We start from the raw sequence: 19,673 nt of genomic DNA, 5'->3' as shown, positions 1-19,673 counted from the left end.
TTTGAGAGACATGTAGCTTTGACCACCTGAAATGCTCTCTCATGATATGTTCCACGAGTGACTTTCGACCGTTTCGAACACATTCACCTAGATCATTCAGAGCGCCGTGCTCAGACTCGGAGTGCTCAGTGGAGGCAGTGTTGCACACCGGGCATGCACGCCGATGCACGCACAAAGTTATGTTATCAAAAAGAAAAACAGAACACCCCACTTTCGAACAAAATAGAATGTAGAAGGCTGTTTTTTATTTTATTTCTCTCGTATATAAAAAGAACAACACACTTAAACACTGCTGTCCAGCACAATGCAAGAGTCCAAGGCAGGCCACAAACTGTCCTCTGAGCCATTGCTTCCCGCTGGCTTTGTTTCCACATTGCATTCATCGAGGGCAGCATCGGTGAGGCAGTCCTCACTCGCAGGAAGCTTGCTCTCTTCCTCCTCGCCTGCTAGCTCGACCTGGGGCTCTAAACTCGGGGCCTCGTCGAGGCGGCGGCGGGCTACGCGGGTTGCAGAGCGTTCAGTGCGATTTTGTGGCTCCAAAACTGGCGGCTCAGAGTCCGACCCTTCATCCAGGATCATACCCATGGCAGCCCACCGTCTCTTGGCACTTCTGGGACCCACGAGGCATCGCTCTGGGCTACCCGCTGTTGGCGGCACCTTCACAGAGCCATCGTCCAACTCAGTGTCCTTAAATGAAGAGTGCGAGGGCTTGCGCATCAGCCCCAGGAGATTCAGGATGTTTGGGCTCTGGCTTTCGTCAGCGTCTTTAAAAATGTGGAGAAAAAGAAGACATCTAGTGTTAGTGAGCCATGAAGTTTATTGTTTTAACAATCCATTTCATTTCCCATTCTTTCATTTCACATTTCAGCACAAAAATAGAATGAAAAGGCAACATGAGAACTCACTGGCTGTAAAGCTACTATGGCTGTAAGAAGCTTGCAAACCGTGGGTTGCTCGAGAATTAGTAAAACTTATCAATGTGAAAAACAGGATGTTTAGGCCTTCCTTAATACTCGTGACAATGAAATGTTGCGAGAATTCAAATCTTTCAAGACCAAGTTGAACAAAGCCATTTCTAAATCCAAGGAAGAATATTGCAGAAGAATTTTCGACAGTGACAGCCTTCGGAAAAGTGACATTGTCTGGAAAAAAAATTATTACCTATTGAATAGAAAGTCAGTGTCAGATGCTGTCGACTGCAGGGTAGTTGATAGCACTTTTACTAAGCAGGGAGAAATTTGTGAACAGTTTTAATTACTTTATTGTACAAATAGGAAACACTGCTTCTTCCTCGGTTACTTCCGTAGATGTCCCAAGATTACCACAGTCTTTGTTTTTTGAGCCTACTTTTATTTCTGAGGCGACAACTCTTTTCTGCGGGCCTTAAAAACAGTCATGGTTGTGATGCAGCCGGATTAGTAATTAAGCCTGTTAAGTACATACTCGATTTGATCGCCCCTGCGATTACACACATATTTAACTCGGCTATTTCAAGTGTTTTTTTTTTTCTACTAATATGCGAGCAGCTAGAGTAACAGTAATACATAAAGGAGGTGACAAAAATAGCTTTTCAAACTACCGCTCCATCTCAATTTTGTCAGTTTTTTTCGAAAGGAATTGAAAACGTTATTAATACCTGCATTGAAAATTTTTGTACAAAATTTAATCTCCTAACTAACCGTCAGTTTGGATTCAGAAAAAAAATCGCTCCTCAGAAGATGCACTCCTGTTTCAGAAAGAGATTATATTAGAGAATATAGAAAGACGTTGACGCTAGGACTGTATCTAGATTGTAGCAAAGCCTTTGGTCATGTCAATCATGCCATGTGATTAGAAAAACTAGAACTATATGGATTTCGGGGAGTTGCGACGATGGGATGAAGACGCTCGATAACGGGATGAAGGCGCTCACGGTGCTTCCAGTGATTTTGCACTGCGGGTTTTAAGGCCTGACGTACTGGAAAACACATTTTCGTATGTCTGCTTTTGAAAAAGGTCGCCACTTGTACAAGACAGGCCACATTCATGGCATCAGGTAATATATAAAGTAGAAAACTAGTGCAAATTGTGATGCAAGTGAACCCCGCGAACAGAACTCACCGCAGCAATACGATTTGCAACTCCAGCAGTTATATTCTAGATGTTATTTTGCTGTGCACGTTAGCATTGTCGCGTATTTAATCATGTAAATAAGGGAGGAGCACAAAAATTATGGGCAAAATAAGGAGACGTATGTCTCCCTTTTTTTGTTTCTTGAGCTGCTTTGCTGATCGCACGTGTCGGTAAGTTATTGTTCCCTATCCGTTTTAATTTTTTGTATCTTTGCAATGCTTAGTCATTCTTAATGTCTTTGAAACTAGCCCAATCTTCAGTCATGGTTCATTTCACAGCTGCTTAGCGTTACGAAAGCCATCGGTAGCGGCGAGCCTGAACACGCCGCTGCGTGTGCGTTCACCGTCGATGCACAGCAAACAGTCATGTGCCAGATGCAACCAGAGTTGGGAAGCGCAAGGAACGAAAATATACCTTAAAAGGAAAACTGATACACTGATACACTGATACTGAGACGGCAAAATGACGACTACAAATATGAGTGTTTGCCTTCGGTGGCCAAGCTCCGGAGCTGTTACACCTGCGAAAGCGAATATGGGCAATTCACATGGTACACGAAGCTCTTGTGTGTGAACGGCTCCTTTATTAATATTAGAACAACTAGACCATAGCAAGACAGTGACGGAAATGTACAGTGCTGGGGCACTCAAATGTGATATGCAGAGCGTGCGGCTGCCGCCGTTTTTTTTTTTTTCGCCACAGGTGATCGCCGTAGGACCAAATGAAGTCACAATGCGCACAAAAGTTCTCGCTTTTACTGTATACCACAATGCATCATCTCGGTGTCCCTAGTGCTTACAGTCGGTGCAAAAAAAGTCGACGACCATGCGCTTCTAGCATGGCATTTCAATTACTGAGCACTGTAATTACTGTTGCCTACAGACCCGCGCGTATCCTCAGTTTCTGCCATTATATCTGGCGAAGCCACGATTGAAACGATTGATGTGAATGGCCTATAACCAGCTTCATTCATGTTTCAGTAACTGTTCATGCACCCAAAAATGTAACATGTTTGATCAGACTTGGTTTCATGTAGTGATATATTTCGGTAACGCAAAGCAGAAAAAAAAAAAATGACAGAACATATTAAATTAACATAGCTGGTGCCAGCGTCTGCTGCGCCCGGCCCGGCCATCACATGCCATTACATTTGCGGCGCCGTCGCATGTAGGCGCCACCGGTCTAAAGTCATGCCGTACCTGGTGCCTATTAGGCTCTACAAGAAGGCAGCACTTGGCAAATCAGATACTTTTTTTTTTCAATCTTGCACACCTTGAGCGAAATGCTGTTTCCTATCGCTTCTGATATCAACCACCTTGGCACGTTCCATTTTCACGCACGCAGTACGGAGCACACTGCATCTGACATATCTTGCCAACAACACTAAACTACTAATATTTGCTACTAACAGACATTTCATTTCTTACAAAAACAGAAGTCAGGACATTATTCTTGTGAAAATTCATACATGCCTTCATTTATAGCAGTATTTGGCCATGCTTTGTATTTTATTTTGTTAATTATTCTTATTTTGTACGCATGTCTTAAAGTGCATTTCTGCATTTCACTGTGCACAACAGATTCTCCAAGAAATACTTGTGTCGAAATTGTCATATTACTTGTACACATGTACTAGCAGTGTGTCCACTGTGGTACAAATCTGCGAGTGTGGAACAATTGTTTGAGATCAAATTTTTATTTGCTTATTTTTATTATGATTTCTTATGCTAAAGATTATGAGTGCTGTACTTGAAGAAAAAACAGCGCAGAACAGACGAGGACGAAAAGGAGACAGGTACAACAGACGGGCACTAACTTCCAACTACCCTGTTTTCCTGTACCCTGTTTTCCCTGCCAATGGGTGGCTGGGGCTCTGTCAAGCTGTGATTAGGCAGCCTTTTTCCCGGTCCCATTTTATCATAGTAAATTTGCTGTTTTGGTGAAAATGAAGTTCTTTAAATGATTTATTGATTAACTGCAGGTAGCAATAGAGTAATGTCTTTCTCTCATCGTAAGACACCCTAATTTTTTTCGCATTAAGCTTTTCTGGCTCCTCAGTTGAATTGCCATCAACAGATGTAATTATTAATTCAAATGCTTCCTCTTAGCCCATGAATGTGCCAGCATGAATGAATTACACATATTCACGCAGGTTATCGCCTACGTTTCCAACGTTTGTGCCACTGACTGACAAGCTAATGAACCTCTAATATGGCATAAAAATAACTTCAATGCCTAAAATTAGGTTTTACAGTGACTTTAACTCTGATCATGTCTATGTCTCTTTCTCAGACTGTTGCACAAATGTACAGTTATTTCTTTCTGCATTTCATGTGAAACCTGCCTTTGAGGCTCAATAGGCAAGGCTACAGGCCATCTTTAAATAATAATACAGTTGACTTCCGTTAATTCGACCCTGACGGGACCAACGAAATTGATCAAATTACCCGGCGGGTCGAATTCAACAACATGCAGGGAAAAAACAAAACAAAACAAAAAAAAAACCAAAACACACCGCTGATTCATTTGGCAGTATTTACTCGAGTTTAACACGCCTTGGAATCAAACATGTGCCAAATTTCTGTGTCCGAACTAGAAAACTAATGCAGAAATGACTTAAACTTCTATCCAAAGTAGAAATCTAGCGTGCACCTGAATTTTTAGAATGATGGCTGGTTTCCTAAATTGAGCTTCGCCGCAATACAGCCATGTTGTGCGGCAACGCATACGAATGCCGCGAAGGTGGTTTTAGGTTTTGTATACGACTGGATCGCGCAGGCAATTTCGGCCCGAATTTCTTGGAGAACAAATGGCGCCCCGTTAGAATCGGGTAAATACCGTAATCAGACATTGTGAACTACCGTGATTGCTTGAAAATTTTGCTAGGACGAGCTGAAAATAGGTGCTTTTGATGGGAGATGACGCGCGTAACTCATTCCCTGTCCCCTAAGCTCTGCCGAGACAGACGCTGCCAATAAAGGGGTCCTTATTGGGGTCACCATATGGGGCCGGTGCATGCATGTGGTCTGGTCAAGTTCGAACTAATCGGCGAATGCCAATTTTAGGATTGAAATAACAAATGTTTGGGCCCATAGAAATGCATGGTTGCTGGCCAGGACCTTCGGTCGGGATCGAATTAAACGGAAGTCTACTGTAATAATAATGATGAAGGTTAGGTGACAGGTGCAGTAGAAGGAACCAACCTGTCTCATGGACAGAAGAGGTAGATGTGTCGACTGGGAGTGAGTGTGTCGTTGCCGGCAGCTCGCTGGAGACACTTGACGAGAATACCTCTGAAAATGGTTCATTCAAATTGGTGTCCTCGTCGTCTAAGTTGATCAGGGGCGGGAAGTAGTTTGCTGAGTTGCCCGTCAAGCATTTCAGCCGCATTGTCCGTGTCGTGGGACCACATGCAGTGACAGCTGCGGTTGTTTGGTTGCACAACACAAGGTGAGAAACTGCGCAGGATAGAGAAGGGAGAGGACAAAAGAGGATGGGTGGGGAGGTACAAATAAGTATTAATGCTATTAGCAGTGCATGAATATGCTAAACGTGTAAGAAAGTGTGGCCTCCTCTACGATTCTTTGAATTGTGCCAGCCACCTGATACAAATAATTTTGTCTCCGTAAAAGCCAGAAACTGCCAAAAAGTTGTCCTAGTTCTATTTATGGGTTATAAATGGAACTACGACAACTTTTTGTGGCAATGACGAGAAAGCTATGAAGAAAAAGCGTTATACACGTAACAACACTCGTGAAAGTAGTCCGTAGTGGAGGGCTACGGATCATGCACACTTAAAAAAAAAAAAAATCAACAGCTTATTTACTACAGCCCTAATAATTTCAATTTCTTCACGGGAAATTGTCAAAAAATGAGCTTTTTGCGCAAGTTTGTGAGTGTGCAGACGATTGCGCATCTTACATCTTAGTTGCAAAGACGCAAGGAAAGAAAAGGAGTTCAATAAAAGGGGAATTAACTCGGCCTCAGGGAGGGGGTTAAAACCCCCAAACCTCGTCCCGTCGGTGTGCAACTGGTTTCTGCAGCGAGTTTTTGCATGGAGTCAACATTCTGTAAACTTGACAGAACTCACTTAAAGAATTCAAAATTCTTATTGTATCCTGCAGCTGTGCACTTTTTATGATTCTGAATATTTAAGAAATTTGGTGAAATTAAGTTTTAAATCAAAAGAATTAATTGGTACCTGAAAGGAATATCCGAAGTCCGTTCCGAATCGCAAAAAATAGATAAATGGGTTTACGCAGTAATTGTGCTACCACGTGGCACAGCGCCTTGCTGTCCGCATTGGACGCTGGTCACCGACAAATAGAAGTGTCCCTGCACTGGGGTATATATGGGGTGATCATTCTCAAGTTTTACAGAATTCTTAAAAATCGCCTGCGGCAGATAGCTTAACTTTAGTCTTTGAGCTTTATTATTCAAAGAGGCGGATATTACTTGCACGAGAAATCATATTCCTATCCAAATGTGTGATGAAATACATGGGCGTTCGAATTACTTTTGAGCTTCAATGCCTAATAAAGTGTTTTCTTAAAATATTAAGTGGAACAACAGTGCCTTTTTTACCACGAGTTTGATGGCACAGTTCTCTCAATACCAATTCCACCCTCAAAACTCGTTCTAAGTGGATATGCCTTGCAAACTCATCGGCTACTATTCGTAAACTGCAATATGCACGGTAAATTAATTGATTAGGAAGTTAATTACTGAAATGTGTGGGGAGCACACGCTGCCACCTTCTCCCACGGGCGCTCGCCGTCGCTTGCGCACAGAGCGCACTCGGCGGGAGCCAGGCGGACACGGGAGAGATGCACTTTGCCCTCTCCCGGTTCTCGCTCCCCTCTCGCAACGCGCGTGCCCGTGCGGGAAGAGGGAAAGTATCCGGCGGGCGAGGAGGACATTCCCCTAGCGAAAAGGTAAAAAGGTATAAAAGAGCGCGACCGAGAGACCCCCGGGCCTCTCTGACCTCGCTACACCTACCTGCCCATACGGACTTACCCGCTGCAACCCGTGAGTGACCTCGTTTGCGCGACTACCACACGCGACGAGGCAAGCCTATTTTATTACTTATTATACAGAGCGGACTTCCCTCTGCAAGTGTGTTTTATTGCCCACAGCAATAAACGTTGTTGAGTGGACTCGCTTGTTGCCTTATTCGCCCGAACCCTACGTAGCTGCGATTAATCGCGCTACGGGTTGGGGAAGATCCCCACTGCGATTATATGCGCTATGTCACATATCAGTGGTTGGTAGATTAAACTGATTTTTTAATATATTTTTTCGTGACAAGTGACGACCATTGTCACTGTAGCATGAAGGAGAGCTGTGCTACGATACAAGTTCACCTTGGATCTCATGTCTGGGCACCGCTGCACTGTACGCGAGACGGCTCGACTGCATGACACGCTTATCAGTCTGGACGCCCTCAAACAGCAGCCAATCTTCAAAATTATCAAAACGATGCATTTTGCGATCATTGGCGATTATTTTTGAAGTGCCATATACTACGGCTATGCAGCAAAGCTGGTTAGGTCTAGTGGCACCCTCAGCATTTGCTTGGAACTTAGCCGACAATGGTAGGCGGCGGTGAGCAGTTTACGTCGTCGACCTGAAAATTCTCCATTGGTAATTGTATAGGACAACTTGCAGGAAGCTTGCTGCCAGTGTATTCACTCCTAAAGAAAAAGTGCATTTTTGCACATACCGTGAGTAGCTAGAAATTGTTGCGTGCAGTGCACTCGCCATAGCGAAGTACATTGTATCTATACCATCCAGACAAACTTTGCCTGAAAATTTGTCCATTTTACCTGATACGCAGTCCCGTTATAGCTGGGTACATTAAAGCAGAATTTGTTGCACCGAAGGCAAATGTGAGATGAATGGTTTGTTATATCAAAAAGTATAATATATTTGGATCCGTTGCAACGGGTGTGGACTGCATAGACACTCCTACTGTGTTCTTGTTATCAAAAGCCTCTGCTTCTAAGAAATGTGCACATAATCCAATGGTGTATTTTTATCAGGCATGTCCAAAAAATTGGGCATCCTAGAAATTGGTCCTGGATTATACAGTGGAACAACGATTATACGACTTAGAGGGGACTACGCAAGACCGTCGTATAATCTAAAAACTAAGAATATCGGCAGTGACGCTCAGTTTTGACCAAAAAACGGGTACAGACCACCTGAATAAGCCCGCGGCATGAATCTGCACTGCTTCCAAGAAAGGTAGATTAAATTATTTAAAAATTACTGTATTTATTCAATTGTAATGGGAGTTTCTTATTTCATGATTTCGTTGCTTGAACTGGACCCTCGCGTTGCATTCGAATAACGACAAAAATGACCATTTTAAAACAAACGCTCTAAATCCCGTGATTTTCAGCGTTAGGTTGGCAACCTGTGACTTTACGTCTCGATCCAATCCTTAGACAAGTCGACCGTAGTCGGGACTTGTTTTTGGTTGGAATCGATGCTGTCTTCGCTGTGATTGCGGCTGGTTATGATGCTGCAATGCTCTACAGCATTTTGCGGTTCGACTCTGTTCATTCGCGACGTTATGGTGATGCAGCGCATTCGGTATGACGGTCGCTTCGAGAGACGAGCAATTTTGATGACCGAGGAACTGGGAAAGTCCGCCGTGGCTTGGTGTCTCGACGTCAACGATTTGCAGATGGCGGGACCAGCGGCAGGCCCACTATAAATGTGAGGCCAGTCGGGAAGGCTCTGTGCAACTTGAAGTGGCTTGGTACTGACCCCGAATGAAACGATTGTGCAGTCTTTTAAGAAGTACTTAAATCTAAAGCAAGCTCGACGGCACGGAAGATGACAATTCTTGGGCGATCACTTTCAGAGATAGTTCGCTTTCTCGAAACGGCTCGTCTGGGTACCGAACCCCTCAAAATATACGGCCGACAGCTCTCTTGGCACTGATTGTGAGCTTAGGACAGCGCCAGAAGCACTTGTAAGGGGCGCTTTCAGTACCGAGTGACGCGAAATTTTGCGAAAGTGATCGCCCGAGAAGACCGCCCAAGGAAAGTTCCGTCTTCTCTTCAGATGACTATGATGAGTGAAGAGAATGTTTTCGAATTGCGATTCCTTGAATAAAGGTACCATTTATTTTTCCGTTCATCTCGTGTTACATTTGCGGTTTTATTTTCTCTATTTCGCGTGAGTGGAAAGTCGCGTGTTAGATTTTGGTAAATGCGGAATTGCACACCCGTTATCAGCCACCTGCAGTGTGCTTACGTGCCAGCCTGCGTCCGCCTAAAACATTTTTTTTTTCTCAGATGGTACCAGAAAGGCGTCGTACGAGGCGGGTCAGCGTAAAATTGCATCATATAATCGAGGTTATTCTTACATTATTTCTATGGAGGTTTTGTCAGGACCAAACCAATTCGTCATAAAATGCGGGTCGTCGCATAACCGGGGAACATATAATCGAGGTTCCACTGTACTCTCACAGCCAGCATAACCAGCGTCATTGCCATCACAAGAGACTAAAGATGTGGTTCTCGCATGCCATGCTTGTGTCGCATGACGACGACGTACTGTTTTCCGTCAATTACGAAAGCTCATTCAAAAGATACATTGTTTTACATGCTAAGCTAGTGGCAACGTGTTTTTGGCGTTTCAGAAAATTGCATGTGTCACAGGCTAGCAAAATTATTAGTCCAGTCGCCGACCGATAATTCGGACATGCGTCATTATTCGGACAGCTAAGTGATACTGCCATTAGCGCCATAAACTTAATGAATGTATAGGACAACTGAAATTTTAAACACCTTACAGTCTGCCTATTGTGTGCCACCAAGTCCAAGAAGAAATACCTATATTTTCGTTTTCATACGTCGCCAGCATGGCCGTTGGCCATGTTGCTGGCACCTCCTCAAAACTGCAACTAGCGAAGCCTAGTTGACCGAAGTTGCAGATGAGAATTCGGTGCATGCATTGACTGTACTTTCGTCTACCTGTAGCAACAGCATGATCATGGTCGAGATATGGGCCGCCATTTTGTAGCGATGCCTTCCGCTCGATTCTATGCTACTCTTACCATGCACTGTCCATGGCTGGCTAATACCATTAATAACATGTGTGGAGCATCACTCAGACCATTGACGAAGCGCAAAAAGCTCGAAAAGAAATACATAGCGTAAAACATATTGCTAGTAAATCACGGTCATGGAATGCCTAGGCCAAAGGCAAGCATATGTGCGTGCAGTAACACGCTTTTTTTTGGACGATCACTTTTGAAGATACTTTCATTCTGACGATATTTCACGCGACCAGCACCAGACACGTCGACGAACGGCAACATTTCCGCACTGCGATAACATAGCGTGCTTGGCACCGTGCCAATAATGCCGTCGCTCGTAAATGCCGATGAGTATTGCACTACAGTCGAGTCCCGCTACAACGAAATTCACGGGACACACGAAAAATTTCGTTGTGGCGGAACTTCGTTGACGCGAATTGGTATGTATATACCGTATTTTCGCGATACTAAGCATCCCCCCCCCCCCCCCCCCCTGTATTTTCGCGAAAAAATTGTGGGAAAAGTTTGCATGCGAATCTAAGCACCCGCCTATTTGTTAAGAAGAGCGCGTAGCCAAGGCCGCCTCGTGACGCCCGCGAGCCGCGCGTAGCCGTCGCACTCCCGAGGTGGCACGGCGTCCGCAGCGCGATCTCGCCGCACAGTCTGACTACAGAGCTGCGCGGACTCGTGACGCTCGCGCGCCGCGCGTAGCCGGAGCCGAGCGTCACGTCGATTTTTCGAATCTAAGCACCCCCCTCACTTTGGGCATCGCGATCACGAAAAAAAAGGGGGTGCTTAGAATCGAGTAAATACGGTACGTATGCCAAACGGCAAAGCCGCGAACGAAACCGAAACTATCGTCAGGGAAATCTTCGCGATGGCGGTGGGGGGCAAAGGTTGAGAGGTACCGACGGCAGTCGATAAAGTGTCAACTTCACAAGAGTGCATTTTGCGCCGCTGTTACAGCATTTTTCGTACATTGCGGCTGACGCCTAATTCAACGCGTGTGCCCGGCTGGTCGCGAAACACTCATTTTGCGGCACACGCACCTTCGCAATGAAGCGGTTTGAATTATCGCAATTTCACTGCATATTTATGACAAAGTCGGCAAGCTTGGCAAGCTTGCGCTTACCGGAAGTTTTATTTCCCGAAGTCGGTCAGCCTGGATTTCTTACGCTTCACGGCAAGCAAAGGCATTACGCGAGTCTCAGAGTCCGTTAAAAGAACCATCGCATTGTCGTGGGTACGGATAACTTTTCTGATGAGGCGGAAATGAACCATTGCTTTCAAAGCAGTCGCCGGAGTCGGTGTGTCTAGCGGATAGTCATTTTCCCCAAACGACGAGACGTTAGCATCTTGTTGACAACAGCGGCTGCGGCGCGGCCGCTATCTTGAAATGCGACGTGCACAAAGTGAGCGCCCGCGCGGGCCTCATCTTCAAAGCGATCTGCGATGGGGGCAAAGTGCAACTAGTGCCGGTAGAGTCGTGTGCGCTGCGCTTTCGACGTTTAGTTCGCGCTGAAGCGAGTGACGGCACGGAAGTCGCTGTTATTGCCGCGTCTCACTCCAGCGTGTTGACACGGAGTTTCCGCGGTCATCGAGCGAGATCTGTTCATGTTTATCTGTGTGCGTGCGACACCGTGCCTAGTAATTTAGTTAGCGAATGTTTACAAGAAAACTACTATCTTTAGTTCGTATAGCTGTCTACTAACTTGCTATCGCAACCGCTGCTTCGCCTTGCGGGCGAAACTGCGAGATTTTTCCTTTTGCTTTCTGCCTCGGCGATCGTATGTGCCTTCTCCTCGAGAGAGAGAAGTTTACGTTTCTTCGTTGGCGTAGCCATTTCACCCGGACACACACCACAGAAAACGGCAGCGATTGTGGTGATCCCCTGCAGTGTCGCGCAGGCGCGTGGTGATCACGCGTGGCTATGGATTGTAGTGGCTTAAACCGGTACTTTGAATTTGATTTCGTTCGCGAAAACCTCGTTCAAGTGGACATACGATCGTCACAGCTTTGGAAGGGCCTTCTAATTTGACTACTCGGCAGTTTCAATTTCAATTCAGTCACAGTTTCGTTCTCGAAAAGTTCGTTGAAGCGGAAATACCGAATAAAACGCCTTCGTTATGAAGGGACTTTTTTTGTATTACTTTCTATGGGCAGCTGACGGGGAATCCGAAAATCTTCGTTGTGGCGGAAATTTCGTTGTAGCGGCATTCGTTGTAGGGGGATTCGACTGTAGTTACATGAAAGTGAAGGTATTCCCAAAAGTGATGATCCGAGAATATGGCACACCTTTTTTGTTCACTTGAGGAATAAAGTCACTTATTTTTGGGCAAATCCAGTATTTCTGACTGCTGATTATTCGGACCTTTTGACGGTCCCTGTTGAGTCCGATTCATCGGTTAGCGTATGAATGGGGTGCGCTACCATCCAGTTTGCGATTGTTGAGCTAGTCGTCTGAGAAATGCAGAACATCAAACGCGCAATGGACGCGTTGTGGATCGTAGATGGCAATAAAGTACTGCCTGATAGTTATGATGACAGACTATAGGTATAAATAAATCTATTCTGTGCAAGTAATGCTTGCTGGTTTCATCTATTTACTGCTGCCAGAATCAGAGGCATGCAAAATTTTTCTGGCTAGAAAATTTGGTGCGCTTCAAATTTCTACGTTGTCTGGTAGTCTAATGTGATTTCCACATTAGTTTGCTACTTATAGCGCATAAATATTGGGTGCATATTTGATTCGGGGGCGTCTAAGAATGGGGCAAATGCTGCCAAATGAATTAGCAGTGTGTTTAAGTGTTTCTTCTGTCTTTTGTTTAATTCAACTCACTGGATAATTAGACCAATTTCATCAGTCCCGTCAGGGTCGAATGAACGGAATTCGACTGTACCATAATAGTGAAAGCAAAACAAGTAATTAAGAAGTTTATGTTGACTATGCATTTGATGACATAGCACCGTGGGTAGCTAGCATCGTGTTCTTATTAAAATTACTGTTAGCTTAACATTCATCTAACATCAAATTATAGTGACAGTACAGCATCTCTACAAGGATAGGTGTTGCTTAGGGGCATTAAATTCCATTAATCGATTAAAATGTGACGTGTAATACAGGAAAATTTCCAGCTTACTGAGACTATTGCCATCAGAAGTCTGGAAGCCACATGGACAAGTGCCAGGCCTCCTGAGGGTAAGGGGAGCGAGACGGAAGAGTGGTGCTCGGTTCTTGACAGCAGAGGAGTGTCGACAGATCATGTGGTCAGCAAAGGCCTTGGTGCAGTTGGTCGTGTACTTGCACTCCCCACAGCTAACAGAACGACTGCATGGCAAGAAAGTAGACATTAATGCGCAAGTAGTACTTGCTGGAAAAGTTGGCGTGAGTTTTAAACTAACAGAGAGCGATGAAGGCAGCTCGTTGTCTTGTCACTGTCTTTATGTCTTTGTTCCAGTTGCGCTGGAGCTAACATGTTGTACATTATAGCGCCAATTTAGACAAACTTGCAAATGTTAACGCAGACCTTTTTCTATGACGTATTAGCTCCAGCACAATACAGACACAGAGAGACAGCGATGAAAACAGCACGTTGACGGTTTTGTCATTGCCTCTATGCCTTTGTTAAAGCTGCGCTGAAGCTAACATGTCATACATAAATACACGAGTTTGGTCTAGTTTAACACCGGCCAAACACTGACCCTCTTTTTTTCCTGCAAATCTTTTTCTTCCCAGGCACTGACATAAAAATAACAAATTGCGAAAAAATGTGTTTTAATGTAGTCCATATGCAAGATAATGCAAAGGAATCTGGATGTAAAAGTAGCTGAATCTGTTGCACAAGAATGTAATAAAATTGTCAAAAGTTAGTGAAATATGGCACCACTGTACTGCATCATCATGCAATCAAAACCTTTCTCAAAAGTGAGCACTGGAAAATAAGTGTGTGTGATTAACAACAGCAATGGTAAAAATCTCTTAACAAGGTGAAGAAAATGCATGATTGTACCCATGCACAAGCATGTACAGAAACTGCACGCAAATTATCAACTGTTCCTTTTTCATTGCATGCAGTTTCCAACAGGAAGGAGGAGGGGAAGAGAGACGACGTAGAAAACAAAATACTATTGCTGCATGTATCTTGTATGGACTTATTGTTGATGGTTCATGTAATATTATGCGTATTTTAAACACATACTGCGTACTAACATACTGCGCAAACAAAAAGTCATTAAACAGCTGGTGATGTCTGTGTCTATAAAACATTAAGTAATAAAGCACAACATTTCAAACATGCCTGCGTAGATGGAAGACTGGCACTAGTGTCCCTTTGGTTAGTAAGGCAATGATGGGAAATGCAAGAATTGACTCAGTTGAGTTGAGTGCAATGCACCGAATTCTGCATAAAATCTTTTTCCAGCATTGAACTTGTCACAACACACTGCTACGACAGTCTATCAATTATTTAGAGAATTTATGATGAGACAGCTTAACACAAGTCGTATGCTGCCACAATAATGATTGCTAGCGATTGCAATGCCACCACATCACTATGAGTGCGAAAGGTCACACCAGGACAAAAAGACGTAAAATCCCGCATCTCACTGTGGTGACATTGTCAAACTGCCATGCTACGAGGAAACAGGAAGTCAAAGAAAAAGAAAACTAATATCTACAAATACAAAAAAACTTGAGCTCGTAGCACATGGTGCAAGTCGTTAAATTTCAATCCATTGCCTGTACTATCTGTCATCCGTATGGTGGCATCTGGTAAGTTTGTGTGAAACTCCATGTATTAGAAGAAAAAAATGCCACCCACATGAAGTGATCCTCATCTATGGGCTTGCGACACTCCAGACAGGTGCAGTGCAGGGTCTGTGGCTCCAAATGAACAGCGGGCACTGAGAAGCGAGGCCGACAAGAGGAGCTGTTCAGGTGGTTGGCTGTGGAGACAATACTGTTCAGGGCAGTCCTGCGGGGCTTCATATGAGGTTCAGGTACTAGTATTGGACTAGTGTCTGTAGTCTTCACTGCCTCCACCCCTGTGTGGGAGATAACAGACTGACTGAGAAAAGGCATACAAAAATTCAGGTAACGTGAAATTAAAAAAATTAAATTATGGGGTTTTATGTGCCAAAACCACAATCTGATTATGAGGCACGCCGTTGTGGGGGACTCTGGAATAATTTGGACCACCTGGGGTTCTTTAACGTGCACCTAAATCTAAGTACATGGGTGTTTTCACATTTCGCTCCCATCGAAATGTGACATGTACGGAGTGTTCCGTAAATACGAGTGCCACGTATACATGACTCTTCTAGCTATACCGCTGACTCATTGAAACTCACGGAAGCAGCAGTGGGTTTAGATTATACCATGTCTGCATGCAGTACTTGCCATTTGCAAATGGCATTGCAAAGATTACCAATTAATTGCGAATGAAACAGGCAAGTAAGCCACGTTAGCATCACATTAAACAGAAACCATTGTGAAATGCTACCTCTATGTGAAATGAGAGTGCGAACCAGTCAGCGGTTTAACTGAAAGAGTCATGTATATCTGCCACTCTTCTATTTATACAACACTTGGTACTAGTACCATGCCACAATGGAATAGGAAAAAACAAGAAACACAGTGGTACACGTTTTACACCAAATTACTTGAAACTCAAATGTGATATCACGGCATGACTGGATGATGAAGGCACCACAGCCCCAAAACTATGTGTCTGTGAGTGAATCTACAGTTGCTACAGTTGCCAGTAACCAGGTTTATAGTAACTGGCAACTGTACAAAAAAAAAAAAAAGCCCTTCTAGCTTGTTTTCTAATGTGAGTGTTTAATTTTGCAATGATAATGCAACCGAATTACCAACCATGAAAACAGCATTTGCACAATTACAGCTATCAATCAGCGGTCCAGTAATCCATTCTATGCTATGAAAGTAACGAACTACCTCTGGTGACGTCCTTGGTGTACTGAAGGGAAAACAATGAGGGTGGAGCTTCCGCACATGGGTAACAAAAACTCCACATAGCTATGAGACTAAGCAAAACTGCCACCTTGTAAAAGTGTTAGAAAGTAGCTTGCATTCAACTGTAGCCCTAATTAAATCCTACATCTGATCATGATGAGTTGCATAGCCAGAAATGTTTTTCAGGGAGAGGGGAGGGGGGTGGGGGTTGCACCCACTTGACTGGGGATGGAGAGAGTGAGGGAGAGGAGGAGAGGCAATATAAACAGAAATGTCGGGGGGGGGGGGGGGGGCACCTGCCAGGTCTGCCACCCCCTGACTACACCACTGATCACGACATAAATTTTTTTGTGGCAATTATTAAATGAGATCTTTAGCAGAGGTTGCAATAGTGCATCTCTAGCTGACAACCATCTACATGGTAGCTGTGTGGTCACCAATGTTCACAAGATTGTTCAATAAAAAAGAAACCTGTGAGGCTTCACAGCATTATGTGCAGTACACGAAATAAGCAGTAACATTAAATACAAAATTTACAGAAACAGTTAAGTAACACTGTTACAGCTTATTGGCCCCTTTACAGGAACAAGAACCAATGCGAGAAATTAAAAGTGAAAATAATCAAATTATCACCAATGATTTCTGAAATAGGCTAATAATAACGAACTATTTCTTTCCTGAACAGAAGTTCGTTTCGATTAGAAAACTTACTATTAGTGAAAGAAAAGAAAAGATAGAGACTAATAAAACGTTGAATAAACAGAAGAACAACTAAAGATGATTCCACAACTCCAATGAAACTGCAGAACAGTTTTTGTTTCCTCGAAAGAGAGTAACAATGTTACTCCTGCAGACTCGTGCTGCCCTTAACGATCATTCTTTTTTTCAGCATCCTCTAACTTACCTTGACAGTCAGGTGTGTAAGACGCCCCTTAGCCATTTCGAGCTAGCAAAAATGTTCTTACTGTATTTACTCGATCATTACTCACGTTTTTTCACGATTTTCGTTGGCTGAACTCAATTCTTGGGTTACATCCGACTAACGGCAAAATTGACCATTTTAACACAAATATTCAAAATCCTGCGGTTTAAAGCATTACTTTGCAAACTTGTACCTTTACGTCTTGATCCAATCCATAGACAAGTCGACCGAAGTCATAACTTGTCTTTGGTTGGAATTGACGCCGTTTTCGCTGTACTTGTAACTGGTGACGGTGCTACAGTACACTGTGGCCTTTTGCGGTTTTACTACGTTCATTTGCGACGTTATGGCGACACAGTGTGTTTGGTACGACAGCCGCTTCGATAAACAAGCAATTGTGATGGCTGAGGAGCTGGGAAACTTCGCTGCGGCTTGGCATCTCAACGTCAACGAGTCGACAATTCATGGATGGTGGGACCAGTGGGAGACCCTCTTGGATTAAATGTGAGGGCAGTTGGAAGGGCTCTGTGGAACTTGAAGTGGCCTGGTACTGTCTCCGAATGAAATGGTTGTGCAGTCTTTTAAGAACTTATACTCAAATGAGCTCGACGGCAAGGAAGATGACTTGATTCTCAGACAATCTTCGGAGATAGTTTCTCTTTCGCGAGACTCTGCTCGCCCCGGCATTGAACTTCTCGAAGTATATGGCCGACAGCTCTCTTGGCACTGATGGCGAGCTTAGGACAGCTCCAGAAACAATTGTCGGGGATGCTTTTGGTACCAAGCCTCGCGAAATTCTGCGAAAGTGATCTTTCGAGAATACCGCCCAAGGAAAGCTCTGTCTCCTCATCAGACGACGATGATGAGTGAAGAGAACTCGTTTCTGAATTGCGATTCGTTGAATAAAGGTACCATTTCTTTTTCCATTCATCTTGCGTCACATTCATGGTTTTATTTATTTTTTATTTCGTGTGACTGGAAAGCCGACCGTCGCATTACAATCGTGGTCACATTACACTCGAATAAGTACGATACTGCAAATCCCAGGGCAATGTTACCGGCCAGGAATTAGGAGAAACAAGCTGGAAAATGATGATGATGTATGGTGTTTAATGGCGCAAGGGCCAGATATGGCCAAAGAGCGCCAGGCCAATGTTCAATGAGTTGACAATGGAGCAATGAATTGCGAAAGGTAGATGTGTCGTGGCTGTAAAAGGGCCTAAAAACAATCGCTGTAAAATGCGTAAAATGTATATGTAATAAAATTATGGCAATGGCTAATGAGGTGCACTATGATCACGAAAGAACAAATTGCAAGATAATGACGATAGGCGAAAAAATATCACAGACAAATCTTTTTAAAAAGCACTACTGCCTTGACAGACCCTTTGAAAACGTAAGGACCTGGAGGCGCGTGCTATGCAAAACTACTGTCGCGGCGACATCTCTCTGAAGAGAGGATGCGCTACGAAACAAGCTAGAAAAATAGTGTGGACTCAGGCAAGAAAGAATAACTACAGCAAGGATGAGAATGAAAGATACAAATTGGTGGCTATCTGTAGTAACCACTGTGCTTTCAAGGAGTTGAGTCTAATTATGCAATGCAATAGTGTACTTAAAGGCATAGAGTGTGCTATAATTGCTAGGGGAAAATTTTGCACTGAAGTCATTCAACCATCATGGGAATAGTGAGCACTAGTACACGGAATGTTTTTATGATTTAGCATCGATTGTTGTGAACACATGTTGCAGCTTCATTTATTGTTCTTTGTTTTCTATAATGTGTTCTGGCGTTGCAATGTTCCTTAAGAACTGTTTAACGTTTGCAACACAGTTATTTTATGATGTAATTTTCGGTGCATAAATTATTTTAACACTTTTGAGTACCTGTTTTATGAATGTCTGAGCAGTACCATTCACCACAGCTAATCATTTCTGTCATTCCAAATAATTCTTTTGCTTGTAATATCATGAAAAAAGTGGAATGGTAGAAAATAAGAGGCTAAATGGGGTAGCCATTGCCGTAAAGCAAATTTCTGAAATGAAAAGTTACTATAAAGGAGTAGTGCAGAGCTAGAACGGCACAGTTTAGACAGATCCAGATACTGCTCATCATTCCCGCGATGGCTGAACAGCCATAGTGGCAATGCATACAGGCACTAGTGCCAGGTTTTCCTTCAGTATTTTACTGTGACAGTATTTAAGAGCTTTGAACTGTGCCTGTTTGTCCATCCACCAATCCTCCATTATGTCAATGCTCGTCATTGTTGTCATCAAGTAAACATTATCATGTTGTCAGACCATTTTCTTGTCCTCAGCTTCACCCTTGCCAAAGGATAAAAAGACTGCCACTGCCTCTGGTATTCAAACACATGCCGCTACGGCAATGTGCAGTTGAGAGCTGGACATGTTAACCACTGTGCTATAGTGCAGCTTTAGTGCTTGGCAATTTGCAGGAGGCTTCGCACGGTACAGACTCCATGAGTGGTGATGCCTGTGCATATATTTCAGAAGCCACATATGTATATTGTAGCAGACGATGAGGACAATGAGTGTATGCTCCCAAGGAGTAGTTCTTGAAAAGATTCTGGAGATCGGACGAGAACCGGCAT

The 19,673-nt window shown here is 43.8% G+C and overlaps 1 protein-coding gene across 1 annotated transcript in view; it reads right to left on the bottom strand.

Annotated features, from left to right (window-relative positions):
- Positions 1 to 211: 211 nt before the first annotated feature.
- The window catches only part of LOC119456797 (uncharacterized), an 83,363-nt gene continuing 63,901 nt past the window's right edge, over positions 212 to 19,673 (bottom strand). The window contains 4 exon segments of the mRNA XM_049669079.1: positions 212 to 764; positions 5,316 to 5,570; positions 13,306 to 13,493; positions 14,986 to 15,208. Coding sequence (XP_049525036.1) covers positions 283 to 764; positions 5,316 to 5,570; positions 13,306 to 13,493; positions 14,986 to 15,208 — 1,148 coding nt within the window. The 3' untranslated portion in view covers positions 212 to 282.

This window comes from Dermacentor silvarum, chromosome 6 (assembly GCF_013339745.2).
Source record: "Dermacentor silvarum isolate Dsil-2018 chromosome 6, BIME_Dsil_1.4, whole genome shotgun sequence".
Taxonomy (NCBI): Eukaryota; Metazoa; Arthropoda; class Arachnida; order Ixodida; family Ixodidae; genus Dermacentor; species Dermacentor silvarum.
This window is presented reverse-complemented; position numbering and strand designations above follow the sequence as displayed.